Source organism: Protomyctophum bolini (genome assembly GCF_963924005.1).
Source record: "Protomyctophum bolini genome assembly, chromosome: 11".
Taxonomy (NCBI): domain Eukaryota; kingdom Metazoa; phylum Chordata; class Actinopteri; order Myctophiformes; family Myctophidae; genus Protomyctophum; species Protomyctophum bolini.
In genome coordinates, this window is record NC_137872.1 from 1,927,156 (window position 1) to 1,945,025 (window position 17,870).

General features: G+C 44.0%; 2 protein-coding genes across 2 annotated transcripts; both read left to right on the top strand.

The window, feature by feature from the left end:
• Positions 1-3,171: 3,171 nt before the first annotated feature.
• On the top strand, positions 3,172-7,486 carry LOC308324402 (GTPase IMAP family member 7-like; the record flags this gene model as incomplete). The annotated part of the gene is made up of 3 exons (XM_080776446.1): positions 3,172-3,205; positions 4,457-5,255; positions 7,093-7,486. The coding sequence occupies 3 exons, from the start codon at positions 3,172-3,174 to the stop codon at positions 7,484-7,486; spliced, it is 1,227 nt and encodes a 408-aa protein (XP_080632572.1).
• Positions 7,487-12,198: 4,712 nt separating this feature from the next.
• On the top strand, positions 12,199-16,790 carry LOC308323578 (uncharacterized protein). The gene is made up of 4 exons (XM_080775312.1): positions 12,199-12,646; positions 13,003-13,038; positions 13,841-14,112; positions 14,452-16,790. Exons 1-4 carry the CDS (start codon positions 12,376-12,378, stop codon positions 15,385-15,387), a joined length of 1,515 nt encoding a protein of 504 aa, XP_080631438.1. The 5' UTR covers positions 12,199-12,375; the 3' UTR covers positions 15,388-16,790.
• Positions 16,791-17,870: the final 1,080 nt, after the last annotated feature.

A 17,870-nucleotide genomic window follows, 5' to 3' on the forward strand; every position in this document is an offset into this window, starting at 1 on the left:
GCTTCCAATATATTATTATAAATCTCACACTATTAAGGCAACCGGTGGTTCCACGCGCTCCACAAGGTGCCCTTTTTTTTCTTCACTTGAGCACCTGCCCCTCCAAATGTCTGTGCACGCCACTGCCAACAGGGTGCGGATGGAAATTGGGTTACTATTGATCAAAGAAGGAGAAGATAGATGGATAATCTGACATGATAGCATAGTTTTCTATGCATTTCGGGGGATTATTACGCTATGCGGTGCGTGCGGGAATGCACCCCCATATATCCGTCCTGCCCACCCTAGTGGGCCAGGCTACAGCCGGCCCTGCATGGTGCTCTGTCATTATGTTGGTCAGTTTATTCACAATTTACCAGCATCCATGCCTGGTAAGTCTCCCTGGTGGCTATTATTGTGTATTTATAATGAAGCCCAGATGTCATTCTTATTGCAATCTGGGAACCCATCTGCAAAAAATAAAGGGGGGGGGGGGGGGGGATTCTGAAACTATCTTGAGAGAGTATTCTTATTGTAAGTGTAACCTACTTTCAGACTACAATCTTGGCCTCTTCCCAAGTGTTTGTCATTTATTAATAATTAATCTTAAAGAACTGCATGTCCTTTCTGTCTAAACATAATGAGATGATTTAAAATATATATACTGTATATATATATATATATATATACTGCTTTGATGATATGCCTTATCTTTACTTCAGCATTACCTTGTGCAACAAATTATTGTATATTCAATTTACAGATCAAGTGGGTAAACTGTACACTGTAGTGACACTAGGGTATAGGGTTGGGCATTGACCTTTGTTCAATGGCTTTCATAGGCTGCCACATGACTCGTGTTTTTTGTGTTTAAATATCTTCGCTTTTCCTGTTTGTACTTCAGAATCAATATGGCTGAGGGAGAACGGCAGGTGCCGGCAGATTCGGGCAAAACGTAAGTAGAGGAAACAAATATTATTTAAATACAGGACTCAGTAGTTGTCAGTGTTAACTGACTTGGTTGGATCAGTGGTTATTGCAGCGTCTACATAGATAGGGAAATGCCTTTTTCTGGTGAATATATTGTCTTTATGTGATCACAGAAACGGGTTTATAACTCCAGGACAGTCAGAGGTCTTTAGTTTCCAGTAAATTAATCCGACCTACATGCATTTGACATTGTGAGCTTGTAGATCTATTTCCAAAGCAATTTGTTTTGTTTTAACAAATCTTAACGGGGGTCCCTGGCACAAAATATTTCCTGTCAGGATTAGCCTAGTATTACAACACTTGGGTGCTATCATAAGAACGAGACGTCAGTTTATTTTGTTTCTATTTTGCAATTTTGTTTGTTTTGCACAGGCTGACCTTTAGGTGCTAAGGTTAATTGCGAATCCAGTGAGCACTTACTATGAGACCTAGCAGATCCTGTCTGTCTGTCCCGCTTTTGTGCCCATATATGGAGCTGAGTGATTTGTTTGTGATTGATGCAAGTGTCTGTCCCGCTGTTACGTCACCATGACTCAGCCATAACCATATAAGGAGTCCCCAAAGCAGCTATACCTCCAAAACCCAAATATGTACGAGCTGCGTTCGCTTCCCGCGTTTGCGCGTCTTACTGGTGTGTTTGGTTGTAATTGCGAATGCAGTGAGCACTAACTATGAGACCCTGCAGATCATGTCTGTCTGTCTGTCTGTCTGTCTGTCCCGCTGTTACTCCATATTTGGACGTATAGCTGCTTTGGGGACTCCTTATATGGTTATGGCTGCGTCATGGTGACATGAGTGTGATAACTACGTTGCGTTCGCTTCCCGCGTTTGCGCGTCTTACTTGTTTTTCTGTTCTTATGGTCACTGTGAAATGTGGACATTTCTTGATGGGGGGGGGGGAGTGATTGTAAGACTGAACAGTTCCGAGGGAGAACAGGAGGGGGAGCAAGAGGAGAGGAAGAGAGGGACGAGAGAGAGCAGAAGAGAAAAGATTTCATTCATGTTTTTGTTCTTTCTTTCCTCCTTTTATGAAATGTAGACATAGGCTAACATTTAGATGTGGCGGCCATCTTGAAATAGCACCGCCATATTGTATTCTTGGATGGCTCGGTTAAAAAAGTTAAAGAGTTGACCCAAAGGAAGGTTCATGGCAAATGTCACGCTTGTATCACCAAGCGAACAACCGTTCCATTGATCTGCTATATTGCACGGATTTTGTGTGCGTGTGTACATCTGTAATCCACGTAACTCGAGAACCGTTTGCCCCACCGACTTCAAATTCGACACACACGTTCCACACCCCCACAGGGAGTGCAGTGCCCGGTCTCGAGTCGGCCGCACCCATGGTTGTCCAGAACCGCCACAAAAGGCCTTTTTTATTTGGCGGCCATCTTGAAAAATAGTGGAATATTGGATTTTTCGTTGGCTCGGTTTAAAAAGTTAAAGAGATGACCCAGAGGCATGTTCATGCCAAATTTCACGCTTGTATCACCTTGTGAAAGATCGTTCCTATTATCTTCTGTACTATCTTTTTTTTTATCTTTTTCTTTTTCAGCCGGCGGAGTAGCCTACCTGTTCTTGTTAATTTCGCTAGACAACAGTAAGTACTCACAAGTCCTCCTCTTGACGACGTTGAAACAGAGTTCAAATATTCCTCTGGGCCGGTTCTTTAGCACCGCTGCCACCTTATCTTTACTTCAGCATTACCTTGTGAAACCAATTATTGTATATTACTATACAATTTACAGATCAAGTGGGTAAACTGTACACTGTAGTGACACTAGGGTAGGGTTATTGGGCATTGACCTTTGTTCAATGGCTTTCATATAGGCCATTATATTAAAGCTGAGATTTGTGCACTCGAATGATAGGGATAGTTGGATGAACATTTATTCTCCTATCCACTTCTACAACATTGCTTTTAATTGATCTTTTATTTTTTTATTTTTGTTATTCATGTCCTCACTGTATTGCATTACTGCTTGTTTTTAATGTTGTTGCCTTGCTTTTCTTTTATCCTCCATTTCTCTGTAAAGCACTTTGAGCTGCATTTCATGTCATGAAAGGTGCTATACAAATAAAGTTTTATTATTATTATTTATTATTATTATTATTATTATCGTTTAATTTTTGGTAAATTAATGACTCATGCTTTTTGTGTTTAAATATCTTCGCTTTTCCTGTTTGTACTTCAGAATCCATATGGCTGAGGGAGAACAGCAGGTGCCGGCAAAACGTAAGTAGAGGAAACAAATATTATTTAAATACAGGACTCAGTAGTTGTCAGTGTTAACTGACTTGGTTGGATCAGTATACCGAAAATGGTTATTGCAGCGTCTACATAGATAGGGAAATGCCTTTTTCTGGTGAATATATATTGTTTGTCTTTATGTGATCACAGAAACGGGTTTATAACTCCCGGACAGTCAGAGGTCTTTCCAGTAAATTAATCCTACATGCTGTGTGTGTGTGTGTGTGTGTGTGTGTGTGTGTGTGTGTGTGTGTGTGTGTGTGTGTGTGGTTGACGTGTGTGTGTGTGTGTGTGGTCGACGTGTGTGTGTGCGTGCGTGCGTGCGTGCCGCAAATGTGTCAAGTTGCATCGTATGTGGTATAAATGCTACCCCCCAGCTTCTTTGCAACTGGATGGCAACACATGACTTTCTCAGCCATACAAATTCAATAAAATAACAGCTCCATTGCCCATATGCCATCATATCATTGTTGCTGGTGGTTCTGTTCTGTCTGTGAACAGGGAGGTTTCTCAGAGAAACTGGAGAGGTTTGGAGAGGTTGGAGAGAGAAATTTAATAAATCCCTGAGAGGGATTTATTGAATGTCCCTTGCTTTATTCATCAAGCTGCATGATGGGCAGGGATCTTCCATACTGGGCTTCCACAATGCTAATCAGAAATGTGTTTCAACGGGTACTGCTAAAGAACTGCTAGATGTTATCTTTGATGAGATATCAGGTATTTTATAACTACATTTGCTCTATTGGATCCACACTCTAGAAAGTTTACAACCCTTAGGTCTCAATGTAGATTTCGATATGAGTGTTGTTATATAAACAGATGACAAAAGACAAAAGATTACATTTGCTCTTTGCTTTATGATTTTTTTTGCATTTGATTGCATTATTGGCTTTTGTTTTTTGTTTTGTTTACTTCGTCTGTAAATAATTGTAATAACTTTTTCCTTGTGATGTTTTTCTCTTGTCTAAATGGACACTTGGTGTCTTTGGGTGCCTTGTAGTTTCACTGAGAACTACAACTCCCATGAGTTATCTTTCTAATTGAAATGTTTTGACATAGGTGTGATCAATCATCCAATCAAATGATGAACATATATTCTGTCCTCTGTCACTTTTTGATTATGCCTGAAGAAGGTCAGTAGACCGAAAGCTTGCTAATAAATCTGATTATGCGCAGATCTGAGTGTGCGGAGCTTCCCTTTATTTTTTCTATAACTAAAATTTACTGAATTCACAGAGAAAAAGCCCTTGAGGATCATGCTGCTTGGGAAGAGTGGAGCAGGGAAGAGTTCAAGTGGGAACACCATACTGGGGCGAGAGGTCTTTACGGCAGACATGAAGCTCAAAAGAGTCACTATGCAATGTGAAAAGGCCTCTGTGACCATCGCTGATGGATCCACTGTGGATGTGATCGACACACCAGGGTTCTTTGACACCGACCGACCGACCGACATGAAGGAAGCCGTCAGAGACATTCTAAAGCGTGTCAAACTCCAGGAGGGTGGACCTCATGCCTTTGTGCACGTGATCCCGTTAGGAAGATTGACTCAAGAAGATCAAGAAACCCACAAGCTGATCGAGGCCAGGTTCGGCGAGAGGGTGTGGGACTACACCATCGTCTTGTTCACCCACGGAGACCGCCTGGAGGGAAAGACCATAAACGACGTGATCACAGAAGGCGATGAGAGCCTCCGCAACTTCATACGCAAGTGCAGCGGTGGGTTTCACGTCTTCAACAACAAGAATGCCAAAGAAGACCCAAAGCAGGTGGAAGTCCTACTGTCAAAAGTCCAGACCCTGGTGGCTCTAAATGGAGGCGGCCATTACGAAACGTCCCTGTACCCACGGAAAGAGAGGAAGATCAGGGAAACACAGGAGAAAATCTTTGCAGAGAGAGAAAAAGAGATCCGCCGAGAGGAGAGAAGTCTACGGGAGCTCTACCAGGGTGAAGAGCTGGAGAAGGAGATAATGGAGATGTGGCATAAAGAAGAGAAGAATGCAAGACAGGTGGCTGAGGCCACCAACTGGCTCATGATGTTTGTCTTTCTACTCATTGCATTTGGGCTAATGGCAGTTTGTGTTTTACTGGGACCGATAGGACTGGCGATAGGCCTAGTAGGCCTATGCTTGTTCATGTACAAGCCTATGTTTGGACTAAGGGCCGATTCATACTCCTGTTTCGGCGCTGTAGTGCCGAAATGATTTCGGCTCGTCAGAAAATTTCAGTAGCACCGAAGAGCCGACTTTAGGACGGTACCCGCCCCCCCGAACCTCAAATGACGTCAAATTGCAGGCTCTACAGCGCCGAACCGACTTTTATTCGGCTCTAAAATAGGAGTATGAATCGACACAAAGTCCCTTTGAATTTTAACGTTTATATTATATAGTAGATTTAGTTAAGCATACTGGCATTTCTTCGTAAATACATACTGTAGCCTAATGGACATAGTCCATTCAGTCTCCATAACAATGACAATTATTTTACTGTATGCTATTAAAGAAAAAAGGTTTGTATGCCAAAGTACAGTAGTAGTGCAGTGCTTAAACTTTGTAACCAATAAAAAAAACAATTGTAGACCATAAAACATTGATCTCATTTGAGGATGGATGTATGGAACTGTGTGTGCTAGTGCCTCCTTGTGGCACAGCTGAGTAACATTAGTGGATGTCAGCTAATATTGTTACTCAATTGTAGAAATGTGAAAACCGTAAGTATAGACAGGCTATTTGCAACCTTAGGCTAAACAACACAAGAATCCCAAAGGTCATCGGTAGATATAAAGGATTGGAAAGAAGTCAGAGGATTTGTAACCTATGTAACGAAGCCATAATTGGAGAGGAGTATCATGTTTTGTTGGAATGTAAGAATACTGGCATTATTTCAGGCAAAAATACCTGCCACTTAATTTTTTTTACCCACCCTTCTATGTTTAAATTAATTGCATTACTAAAATCTGAAAAACAAAAAGTAATCTATAAATTGGGTGCTTTTCTGAAAAGTATTCTTCCACTGTACAAATAGGGAAAGCCTTTCCGATATGTCTATGTATGTATATCGTGTAATCTGTAATGTATTGTATACTTTCGATTGTATACTTTTATGAATCTGTGCTCCAAACCATGTGATCATGGTCGTGAGTTAAATAAATGATGATGATGAGAATGTAATTTCATGTATAATTTCATCCTGTGTGTGTATGTATGATGTGATTGTGAAGGTTTTACAATAATTAAGCATTACAAGAGGGTCCACCATGTTCAATTCAACAAAACATTTAGAGACGTACAAATAGACACTTCTATATAGTCAAAGAACTGCTGTACTGTATTGTACTATACAATTATATATTTTTTATTATTATAGTATACATTGTATAGTAAACCATATCATATATATTATTAATAGACCATTATTAGTAAACCACAACACATTATGTATAGTAAACCATATTATATATATTATAGCATTATCATCATTATTATTAACTTATTAGTATATATGAATATGTGTAGATGAATGTATATATTGTAGGCAGATGTCCCATCGGTCTGCCCTGTGCGTCATGAAGTCTTTACAGATCCTGTTCTCCTGTCCCGTGTAGCCACAGTTTCTGCAACGCCTGTCTGCAGGAGTGGTGGAGAACGACACAAATGAAGGAATGTCCGGTTTGTATAAGGAGAGACATGCAACGGCCCCTCTTAACCTGGCTCTGAAGAACCTGTGTGAGACCTTCACACAGAGGAGACTTCAGAGATCGACCGAGGTTCTCTGCAGTCTGCATGCTGAGACATTCAAACTGTTCTGTCAGGAATGTCAACAGCCAGTGTGTGTTGTGTGTCGAGATTCTAAAAAAAAGAACACACCGACCACAGATGCACACCTGTTGATGAAGCTGCACTGGATTACAAGGAGGAAGTCACTGGAAATCACTGGAGCCTTTGTGAGACGCAGATGAAGGAACAGTTTAAGAAGCTTCATCGGTTTCTACATGATGAAGAGGAGGCCAGGATCACCGAACTGAGGGAGGAAGAGCAGCAGAAGAGTCAGATGGAGAAGATGGAGGGTCTGAACAGAGACGTATCAACCATTTCACACACGATCAGAGCCATAGAGGAGGAGCCGACAGCTGACCACATCTCGTTCCTGCAGAACTACAAGACCACGATGGAGAGTCCAGCTCACACTGCAGGACCCACAGCCGGTCTCAGGAGCTCTGATAGGCCAAACACCTGGGCAACCTGGCCTTCAGAGTCTGGGACAAGATGAAGGACATTGTCTCCTACACCCCGGTCATTCTGGACCCCAACACTGTCCATCCAGAATACACCCTTTCTGATGATCTGACCAGCGTGACATGGGGAGAGATACAGAAGCTCCCTGACAATCCAGAGAGATTTGACCAGTGCGTCTATGTCCTTGGTTCAGTTCTGAGGGCTTTGATAGAAGTGGCCGAACACCTGGGAAACCTGACCGTCAGCCAGGGTCTGGGAATTAGAGATGAAGTTCATTGTGTAGACAGGCTACACTCCTGTCATCCTGGACCCCAACAACACTGCCCATCGAGGACTCGTCCTGTCTGTTGATCTGACCTGCAGTGTGAGTTATGGAGGAGGAGGGGGACAAAAGCTTCCTGACGACAACCCAGAGAGGTTTTTTGACTGGTGGCACGGCGTCTGTCCTGGGCTCCTCCGAGGGCTTCGACTCAGGGACTCACAGCTGGGATGTTGAGGTTGGAGACAACGCATTCTGTGAGCCAGGTGTGGTAGTAGAGTCTAACCAAAGGCAGAGTAGAGGCCAATACTGGGGAATAGACAGAAGTAGAAGTGGTTGTTATTATTATGCACGGTCCTCATCTGAGTTTCCAAACTCCAACACTTAGAAAAAACTATCACGGCACGGAATTTTTTTACAGAAAGTAGCTCAGAACATGTTTACGGTGGATTTTTATGAAACAAACACTTTGCAGTTTGAAAGAGGATAATTCAAGCTTTCCCTACAGCTGCACTGATGGCGAGTTTAATGTTGTTTAATCATGCAAGCAGATCGGAAAGGCAATTTGGATTAATTGACAATATTCAGACCGCAGCCATCTTGCCAGCAAGGTGCAACTTCCCATTGATTCAGATTTATTCATTCATTTAACAGAAAAGTCCTATCAAATTGTATTAAACAAACTCACCAATATTGGAGCTGTACAGAAATCTTGAATTATCCTCTTTCAATCTGTAACGTTTTTGTTTCATAAATTGCTCGTTGGATATCACTCAACAGTCCTTGTGTGCCACCTGTTTTGAACTTGCACATAATGCAGGAGGCAGCAGGATGTATTGTTGCTTTACTATAAACTAAACTCCAATACTTGTACAATCTCAGAGTTCAATTAACATTGATTTTACAATATAAATTGAGGTCCCAAAGATGCCATTAAATGGGGGTCTCTGGACTAATGCATGTCAAACTGGGTGTCCTTGAAATTAAACAGATTTAGAATCACTGATAGAGCCGTACAAATCTTCTCTCATGGGGGTCCCAGGGATATCTTTTCAAATGGGGGCTACAGGCTAATTAGTGTCAATTTAATTGGGGGTCCTTGATGAAAATGTTTGGGAACCACTGCTGTAATATTTGGAAGCACATGTCTCCTATAAGCGTTTTTGATTGATTGATTGAAATCTTTATTAACAGTTTGCAGAATTACAGTACATTTCAAGCACAAACTCAATACAAAGACTGTTAACTGTGAGTGGACGACCCAATTAAGCCTTACACTTGTTTACAACAGGGTCCACATTGTTCAATTCATCAAAACATTTAGAGACAAACAAATAGACACTTCTATGTAGTTAAAGAACAGAACAGGAATTCATCATATAGGAAGCGAAAAGGGAAAAAAAGTATATATACAGTGAGGGGAACAGGGGGATAAAAGAAAAGAAAACGAAAGACAGAGTGTAGGGCGCCTGCACACAACACCATGCGTTGATGCCATGTGTGCATATGTGCAGGCACCCAACATCACGTCCATACAAAAACATAGTACAATCCATAGTACAAAGACAGAGTGTAGGGCGCCTGCACACAACACCATGCGTTGATGCCATGTGTGCATATGTGCAGGCACCCAACACCACGTCCATACAAAAACATAGTACAATCCAGATACAAATTCAGCTTTTACAGAGGCCAGTTTCGAATTGCAGCCATCCGTAGGTGCCCTTTGAGAGCAGTTTTGAAGGAGCCAAGGGATTCACATGTCTTAATGACTGTTGGTAGGGCGTTCCACATTTTGGTCGCATAGGAGCGAAAAGAATTTAGTCCCTTGTTTGTGCCGAATCTGGGTTGTACATGGTTTGTTGCACTCCCTCTGGTGTTGTGGGTGTGGACTTCGTTTACATTAAGGAAGTATTTAGACAGGTACATGGGTATCTTGGTGGTGTATCTAATCTTGTGGACCAGACCCATTGCAAGATGCTGTACTCTGTCGTCGACCCTAAGCCATCCCAGCCTGTCAAAGTGGGCAGGGGTGAGGTGGGTTCGGGGGGTGAGGCCAAGTAGGAGCCTGACCAGTTTGTTTTGGGAGGTCTGGAGCCTTGTTTTAAGGGCCTTTGAGGTGCTGTGGTACCAGGAGGTGGATGCATAGTCAAAGAAACCTTGTACAAGGGCTCCTGTTAAGGTCTTCAATGTGTTTTTGTCGACCAGTGAGGAGATCCTGTAGAGGAATCTTGTTCTTTGATTGACTTTTTTGATTACGTTGGTGGCCATCTTATCACCGGAAAGATTGGCCTCCAGGATGGAACCTAGGTAGGTAATTTGATCCTTCCGTGTGATAATGTCATCACCAACTCTAACCAAGAAGCCATCTGCCTTTTTGAGATTACTATTTGATCCGAAGAGAATGGATTCAGTTTTTCCCAGGTGTAAGGATAGTTTGTTATCAGCGAGCCAGGTGCAGATTCTACCGAGTTCAGAGCTGAGGGTCTTTTCAACCTGCAGTTTGTTCCTGTCCGAGACCAGCAGTGCTGAGTCGTCTGCGAACAGGAACAAGTTGCAGTCACAAGCTGAAGTCATGTCGTTTACATATATTAGGAACAGTAAAGGCCCTAGTATGCTTCCTTGTGGGACGCCACAGCTCACTGGGAGGGGGGGGGACAGTGTTCCGTTCACTTCCACCATCTGTTCTCTCCCCTCCAGGTAGGATTGCATCCAGCTCACTGATGTGCTATCAAAACCAATAGCTTTAAGCTTGTTAACCAGTATGGAGTGGTTCACGGTGTCAAAAGCCTTTTGGAGGTCCAGCATGACCATGCCGCAGTATTTTCCAGCATCCACCTCGTGTTTGATGTGGTCGCTCAAATAGAGAAGGCATGTGTCAGTGGAGTGGGATGTTCTGAAACCAGATTGGAACTCGTACAACAATTTATTAGTGGCAAGATACTTTTCAACCTGTTCATAGACTATTTTTTCCATCACTTTCGAGATGGAGCTTAGAATAGAAATAGGGCGGTAGTTGCCGGGTTCTAATTTGCTCCCTTTTTTGTACAGGGGGGTTACTTTGGCCAGTTTAAAATCTCTGGGGACCTGTCCTTGTTTGATGGAGAGGTTAACTATGTGGGTGATGACTGGAGCTATGGAAATGGCTGAGTCTCTGAGAAATTTGGAGGGAATATTGTCATGGCCAGTGGCCTTGTGGGGTTGGAGGGCACTCAGTTTCTTAAGTACCTCCTCAGTTGTTACCATTGTCATTTTAAAATCATCTTTACAGACACCTAGGTTTTTGTAGAAGCCTTTGATGTGCTCTACACCAAAACGCCCAGAGTGGGAGGGCAGTTTGTTAACCAGCATTGTTGCAATGTTTGTAAAGAAGATGTTCAAGTGATTGGCTACATCAACCTTGTCAGTGATGAGGGTGTTATTTGATTTGATGTTTATGTTAGTAAACCTGGTTTTAAGTTTCTGACCACAGCCTAGTTGGTTGTTTAGTAGCTTCCAGAGCTCCCGAGGATTGTTTTTGATTTCCTCGGCTTTATCATTGATAAAGTTACTTTTGGCTGATTTGGTCATGGCAATTACACCGTTTCTTAGCTTGTTACATTGGGTTTTAAGGATGCACAGTTTGGTTTGGAGATCACTGTCGAAGCGCTTAGCTAGCTTGGACTTGCATTTAAGAAGTTCAGAGCATTTGTTGTCTCTGGCTTTCATTGCAGTCAGTATGTCCGAATTCATCCATGGCTCCGAGCGGGTTTTGACCCTGATGGTTCTCAGAGGAGCCATGTTGTTTAGTACTGTTGTAAATTTGGTTTTAAAGCCAAGCCATGCTTCTTCGACTAGTGAGCTCCTGAGCACATCGGACCAATCCAGTCTCTCCAGTTCTAGGTTAAAGGCCTCACTAGAGTAGGTTTTGAGGTCCCTAGATATGACTGTTTTGTGACAGTCAAATTTTAGTTTCTGTATTTTGCGGGTACAGAAAATCATAAAATGATCACTGAGCCCACATACAATCGTCGCAAAAAAATATTTTTACATCCATTAGACACCCCAGCATAGTAGCATTTAAAGTTGCATAATGTTGTGTTACAAAACATCAGGTCTGACGGAGAAAAACAACACATACCTCAAGGCTCATACATACTCCCGTTTGTGGATATTACGTCAGTCGCGGTGATGATCAGCGATCACCTGACCGCGGACACAGACCCATCTCTCTGTTTTTATATCAGACTAGCCTCGGTCCCAGGCTTACTTATCAGACAAGTCTTTTCACTCTGGAGTTATCACCCCCGTTCATTAATTGGTCTAGAAAGTTGGGTAAACCACAGGGAGGCGGGGTCACTCAATAAGCAATACGCTTGTTCAGTGACGTCATCCTAACCTCACGGAAAGTTGCGCAGCGGCGTTTGCGCATGCAGCACTGGCTGCACGACTGCACGGGCAGAGAGAGACACGCAGGCAGCCATTTCCCTCTCTCTCCCACGCAACAACAATCCGCGGCCAGCCAGCTGCACAGACGGCCTAATTACAACTAAGTATTTGCTTTTGGTATTGGTTTTCATATCTTTTTTTTTGTGTGTTATGTATTTATAACCAGAGCTCAGCTTGAGATAAAACTTTGTTTTGCCTCTCAATGCAATTGGAACGTGACAGTATTAGTAAACAACATGATGTGCCAAAATATACAACAGAGCGGTGGTTGTAGTAGTGGCGACGCTGCGATGATGCAGCAGCAGCAGATGCATGTGAAAATGGAAACGGTCGACGAGAATGCAACTGCGTTCGTGCTGGGCAGCCAGGAGTCGTCTGCGCCCTGCGATCAGGACAGCGCCGCTTACTGTACTTACACAGAAGCCGGAGAAGCCTGCCCGAGTCCGACTGTTGATAACCTGGAGCTGGCGGACACACAGCAGCACGCAGGCAGTACTATACTACTGTGTGAGTTGAATAACTAGTAGTAGTACACAAACATTTCATTGGTATAATTGTTGGCTAATGCTATGTAGGCCGCTATTACTTAATACTTCGTTCTAACTGGGATTGTTTTTAACAAGCAATATTAAGCCAGTAAAGAGAATACAAAGATAAGGTGCTAAACAGTTTGGTCATTTGGCTTTGGTCTCAGTTTAGGCTATAATAGTCTTGTTTTGACAAATGTATTGCTATTATTAATTGGACATCATATCTCATATACTAAGCCCTCACCAGCTGGTGATTGATGTTATTTCTAACTGTCACTGCAATACATTTACACATACTCTCTCTCTCTCTCTCTCTCTCTCTCTCTCCAATAGATCCTGTGAGCACAGAGAGGTTCTTCCCTGCCTCAGGTGATAAGAAAAACCTACTCAAAGTTAGCTCCAGATCAGTGTCAAAGTCAGAGGAATTGGCTTAAAATGATGTGTGTGTGTGTGTGTGTGTGTGCGTGTGACATGCTTGATGTAACCTTGCTGCACCATAATTTGTGTCCTTGTATACAAATGTATTTTGTGTGGACAAATAATACAAAATATATATAGTGTGTGTGTGTGTGTGTGTGTGTGTGTGTGTGTGTGTGTGTGTGTGTGTGTGTGTACTTTACTACAGTATAAAAACCATATAGTGGGCGGTTAATATATGAACTATATTGTTTCATATTTAATTTTCAAACTAAAGTAAATTATGTTAACAACAACATGCAATGCAATGTATAGTCGTCGTAAATGCTACTCTTGACTTCGACAGCTTTTAACCCATTTTGGGGCGGGAACCCCTTTTGGTGTTAGCATTACGTTATGCTTTTAGCTATTTAAAAATAGCAGACCTACAAGCTCGTAGCGCGCCACCGAGTGGCGCGCTACGAGCTTGTAGGTCTGCTATTTTTGAAAAATCAAAGAACGACTGACATTAGAAACATAGCTTTTTCAGAAAACTGTCAGGATGTAGAAGAACATTTTTAGAATCTGATCTCAGGTCAGAATGGGTTAATCAGACAAGTGTGTGTCCAGTGGAAACCTCGTATGAATCTGATCTCAGGTCAGAATGGGTTAATCAGACAAGTGTGTGTCCAGTGGAAACCTCGTATGAATCTGATCTCAGGTCAGAATGGGTTAATTCAATTTCCTGATATCTTTGAACCCCCCCCCTCCGCAGCCTCAGAGAAGACCTTCTCCCACAGCTCAGACTTCTGCTCCAAGGCCGTCATGTATCTGATCGAGGGGGTGGGCCGCCGCTGGGGGCTGTACGAGACCCGGGAACGCTCGCAGCTCTTCCAGAGCGTCCAGGATGAGATGGCGGCCAAGGGATACGTGCTTCCCGTGGAAAAGATCCGCCGCAAGTGGAACAACCTCATCGTCACCTACAAGAGGGTGAAGGACCGCAGCCGCGAGACGGGCCACGCCAAGACGTCCTGGGAGTTCTTCGATGTAGGTGGCGCTGCAGAGCTAGTAGAGTTTATTTATTTTGGTCATTATAATAACAAATCAATACAGATCCTGCTTCTTCTTTTTTTTTGCAAAAGAAACATTGCTAAACACATGCTAAATGCAAAAACTATCCCGCACATGTCATTGATTATTAATTATTCCACTGGACACACTTTGATATCTGTGCAATTACTTCAGTTATATCATGGCCTGGAGTTTAAGAGAACATTTGTGGTCAGGTGTGTCAATTCTGCTAAAATCGATTCCTCCCCTGATCTCTTGTTTCCATGTCTCTCTCTCTCTCTCTCTCTCTCTCTCTCTCTCTCTCTCTCTCTCTAGCTGATGGATGCTACACTCAGTGACACTGTTGGTGTTCAGGTCATGCACAGCAGCAAAAGTAAAAAGACGAGCAAAGCCGTCTCTGCGCCGGGCTCCGTTCCTCTGTTGAAGATCGCCGCCCTTAAACCACACGGCGTGTCGGAGCCCGGCGCCCCCGACGACATCCCCCCCTACGATGACTTCACCCGCCCGCTGTCGCCCGCCGAAATCAGCAGCGACAGAAACACCGTGCCTGTGACGTCCGTTTCCCTGGAGACGACAACGGCGCCAGAACTCAAGCCCGGCCTCATCCTCCTGAACGGTGACGTCACCACCACTGCTGGCGTACAGCCCTCGGCCGCCCTCTCTCTGTGTCCGTCACTCGTTCCTTCAGCGTACGCCACAGAAACGCTTCCTCCTCCGGCTCCTCCTTCCCGTTCCTTTGAACTGACCAACAACAACAACAACAACTCGCATCCCCCCCGTGTTAGAATCCGCAGCAGCGCCAGACTTAAAGCCCCGCCGCTCCGGCCTGTAGGCACCGCCGCGGGGGGCAGGAGGAGGGGCGGAGGAGGGCAGGAGGGCCGGGCTCCTCCTCCTCCGCAGCTGTCGCAGCGCAACCATCACAACATCCATGCCCTCTCCTCCTCCTCGCCTTCCACGTTCTCCTCACAATCCCCCTTTTCCGACCTCTATGACGCGTCGAGGACAGACGGACAGCCTCAGACGGACAGCACCTCCTCCTCCCTCCTGCAGGAGGTGCTGCGGAGGCAGGAGGAGCAGGCCGACCTGGAGCAGGCGGCCGGCCGAAGGGCCGACGCGCGGGAGAGGAGGCGCGAGAGGAGGGAGGTGCGCATGGCGGAGTCACTGGGCAGGATCGCCACGGCCCTGGAGCTGCTCTCCTCCAAACAGGACACGGTCATCGCTTTGCTACAGAGACTGGCAGAGCGGAAGTGATGCCTCCTTTACCCCTCTCCTCCTCGGTCACTTTGCTACAGAGACTGGCAGAGCGGAAGTGATGCCACACAGACAGTGGCATCCTTTACCCCTCTCCTCCTCAGTCACTTTTCTACAGAGACTGGCAGAGCGGAAGTGATGCCACACAGACAGTGGCATCCTTTACCCCTCTCCTCCTCAGTCACTTTTCTACAGAGACTGGCAGAGCGGAAGTGATGCAATACAGTCAGTACTGCCACACTGTCAAAAGAGCGGCGGACGTCCTCGGCTGCGGACAGCCGAAAAAAACGGGTTTTTAGACAGCTGGTGGATGGAAAAAAAAGCTCCACTTCCGCAGACGACTTGCGCGACGGCTTGCGGACGACATGCGCTCTCCTCAGCTTCATTCGTCCGCGGAGGTGGAGCTTAATTCCCGTCCACCAGCTGTCTAAAAACAGCTGCGCACCACGCCGCCACAGCTTCTTCTGTCCACAGCGCAAAACGGTTTTCCGCTCAGGTGTGGAAACCCGGAGTGGCATCCTTTACCACCTCTCCTCCTCGGTCACTTTGCTACAGAGACTGGCAGAGCGGAAGTGATGCAACACAGTGGCGTCCTTTAAGGCCTATTCATAGTCTGGATTTTCGGTGGTGAGGTGACCACCACCGCTCCGGTGGTGAGCTGACCACCGGAGCTGAAATAACGTTGAGCGGTGGTGAGTAAAAACAGAGAGAAGGGCTGGAGCGGTGGCGGTGGTTTGCTCTTCACCTCTCTCTGCTCTTCAGTTCGGTGGTCACCCCACCACCGTAAATCCAGACTATGTATGAGCCTTTACCCCTCTCCTCCTCAGTCACTTTGCTACAGAGACTGGCAGAGAGGAAGTGATGCCACACAGTGGCGTCCTTTACCACCTCTCCTCGGTCACTTTGCTACAGAGACTGGCAGAGAGGAAGTGATGCAACACAGTGGCGTCCTTTACCACCTCTCCTCGAGGCCGTTTTGACCCTTACTTAAATAAAAATGTAATACTTATCAATTATTTTCTAGAATCAAGCCATCCAGGATCCTGGTGATTAATTTATCATGACCATAAAACCTTTATGATAAATATTCTTTTTGAAATCTCTTTGAATATTTAATTATTATATAATAAATATGCTTTGTTTTAGCATTTTATATTTTCACAATTTCAAAAGGTGCTGTATGTATGGTATGGTCATGGCTTATTCACCAGGATCCTAGATGGCTTTGATTCTATAGGCTTAAAATCATTGATATAAATATTTTTGTAAATCTCTATGCGAAAAAAAAACCGAATGGCAGATTGTTCAGTTCAGTGGTGCCAGAAACTCACGCCCACTAAAATGGCCACGGTGGTAAATATGGGCCTTTGGCTCCTCCCCTATTTTGTATGCTGTCATTTCTGACTCGTATCGTCACTCTGGAGTGACGTTTCAGTGACTCGTATCGTCACTCTGGAGTGACGTTTCAGTGACTCGTATCGTCACTCTGGAGTGACGTTTCAGTGACTCGTATCGTCACTCTGGAGTGACGTTTCAGTGACTCGTATCGTCACTCTGGAGTGACGTTTCAGTGACTCGTATCGTCACTCTGGAGGGACGTTTCAGCTGAGCAAATGGCTCCGCTATTTGTGCTCCTTTTGTTTTTTATTGTTTTTTAAAACAAATCTCTCAAGTGCCACCACTAGCGTTCCGGAACTAAAGGGTCCACTCTTCTGAATATCTGGCTGACCCGGTTGGCAATATTATAAAACTTTGTACACAGTGTGTGTGAGACCTTGCATATCGGAATCTACAGTATAAAAACAATAAAGAACCTTGATCTCACTTTGTTATTATAACGCTTAACATTATTGTAAAACCTTCACAATCACATCATACATACACACACACACAGGATGGAATTATACATGAAATTACATTCTACAAAGTTCTTTGCAGACATTGACATAACAATATTAGCTGACATCCACTAATGTGTTACTCAGCTGTGCCACAAGGAGGCACCAGAACACACAGTTCCATACATCCATCCTCAAATGAGATCAATGTTGTATGGTCTACAATAGTTATTTTTTTATTGGTTACAAAGTTTAAGCACTGCACTACTACTACTTTTGCATACAAACCTTTTTTTCTTTATAGCATACAGTAAAATCATTTTGTCATTGTTATGGAGACTGAATGAACTATGTCCATTAGCCTACAGTATGTATTTACCAAGAAATGCCAGTATGCTTAACTAAATCTATTGATTGATTGATTTAACCCTTTCTGACCTGAGATCAGATTCATACGAGGTTTCCACTGGACACACACTGGTCTGATTAACCCATTCTGACCTGAGATCAGATTCTAAAAAATGTCAGTCGTTCTTCGATTTTTCAAAAATAGCAGACCTACAAGCACGTAGCGCGCCACTCGGTGGCGCACTATGAGCTTGTAGATCTGCTATTTTTCAAAAGCTAAAGCATAACATGATGCTG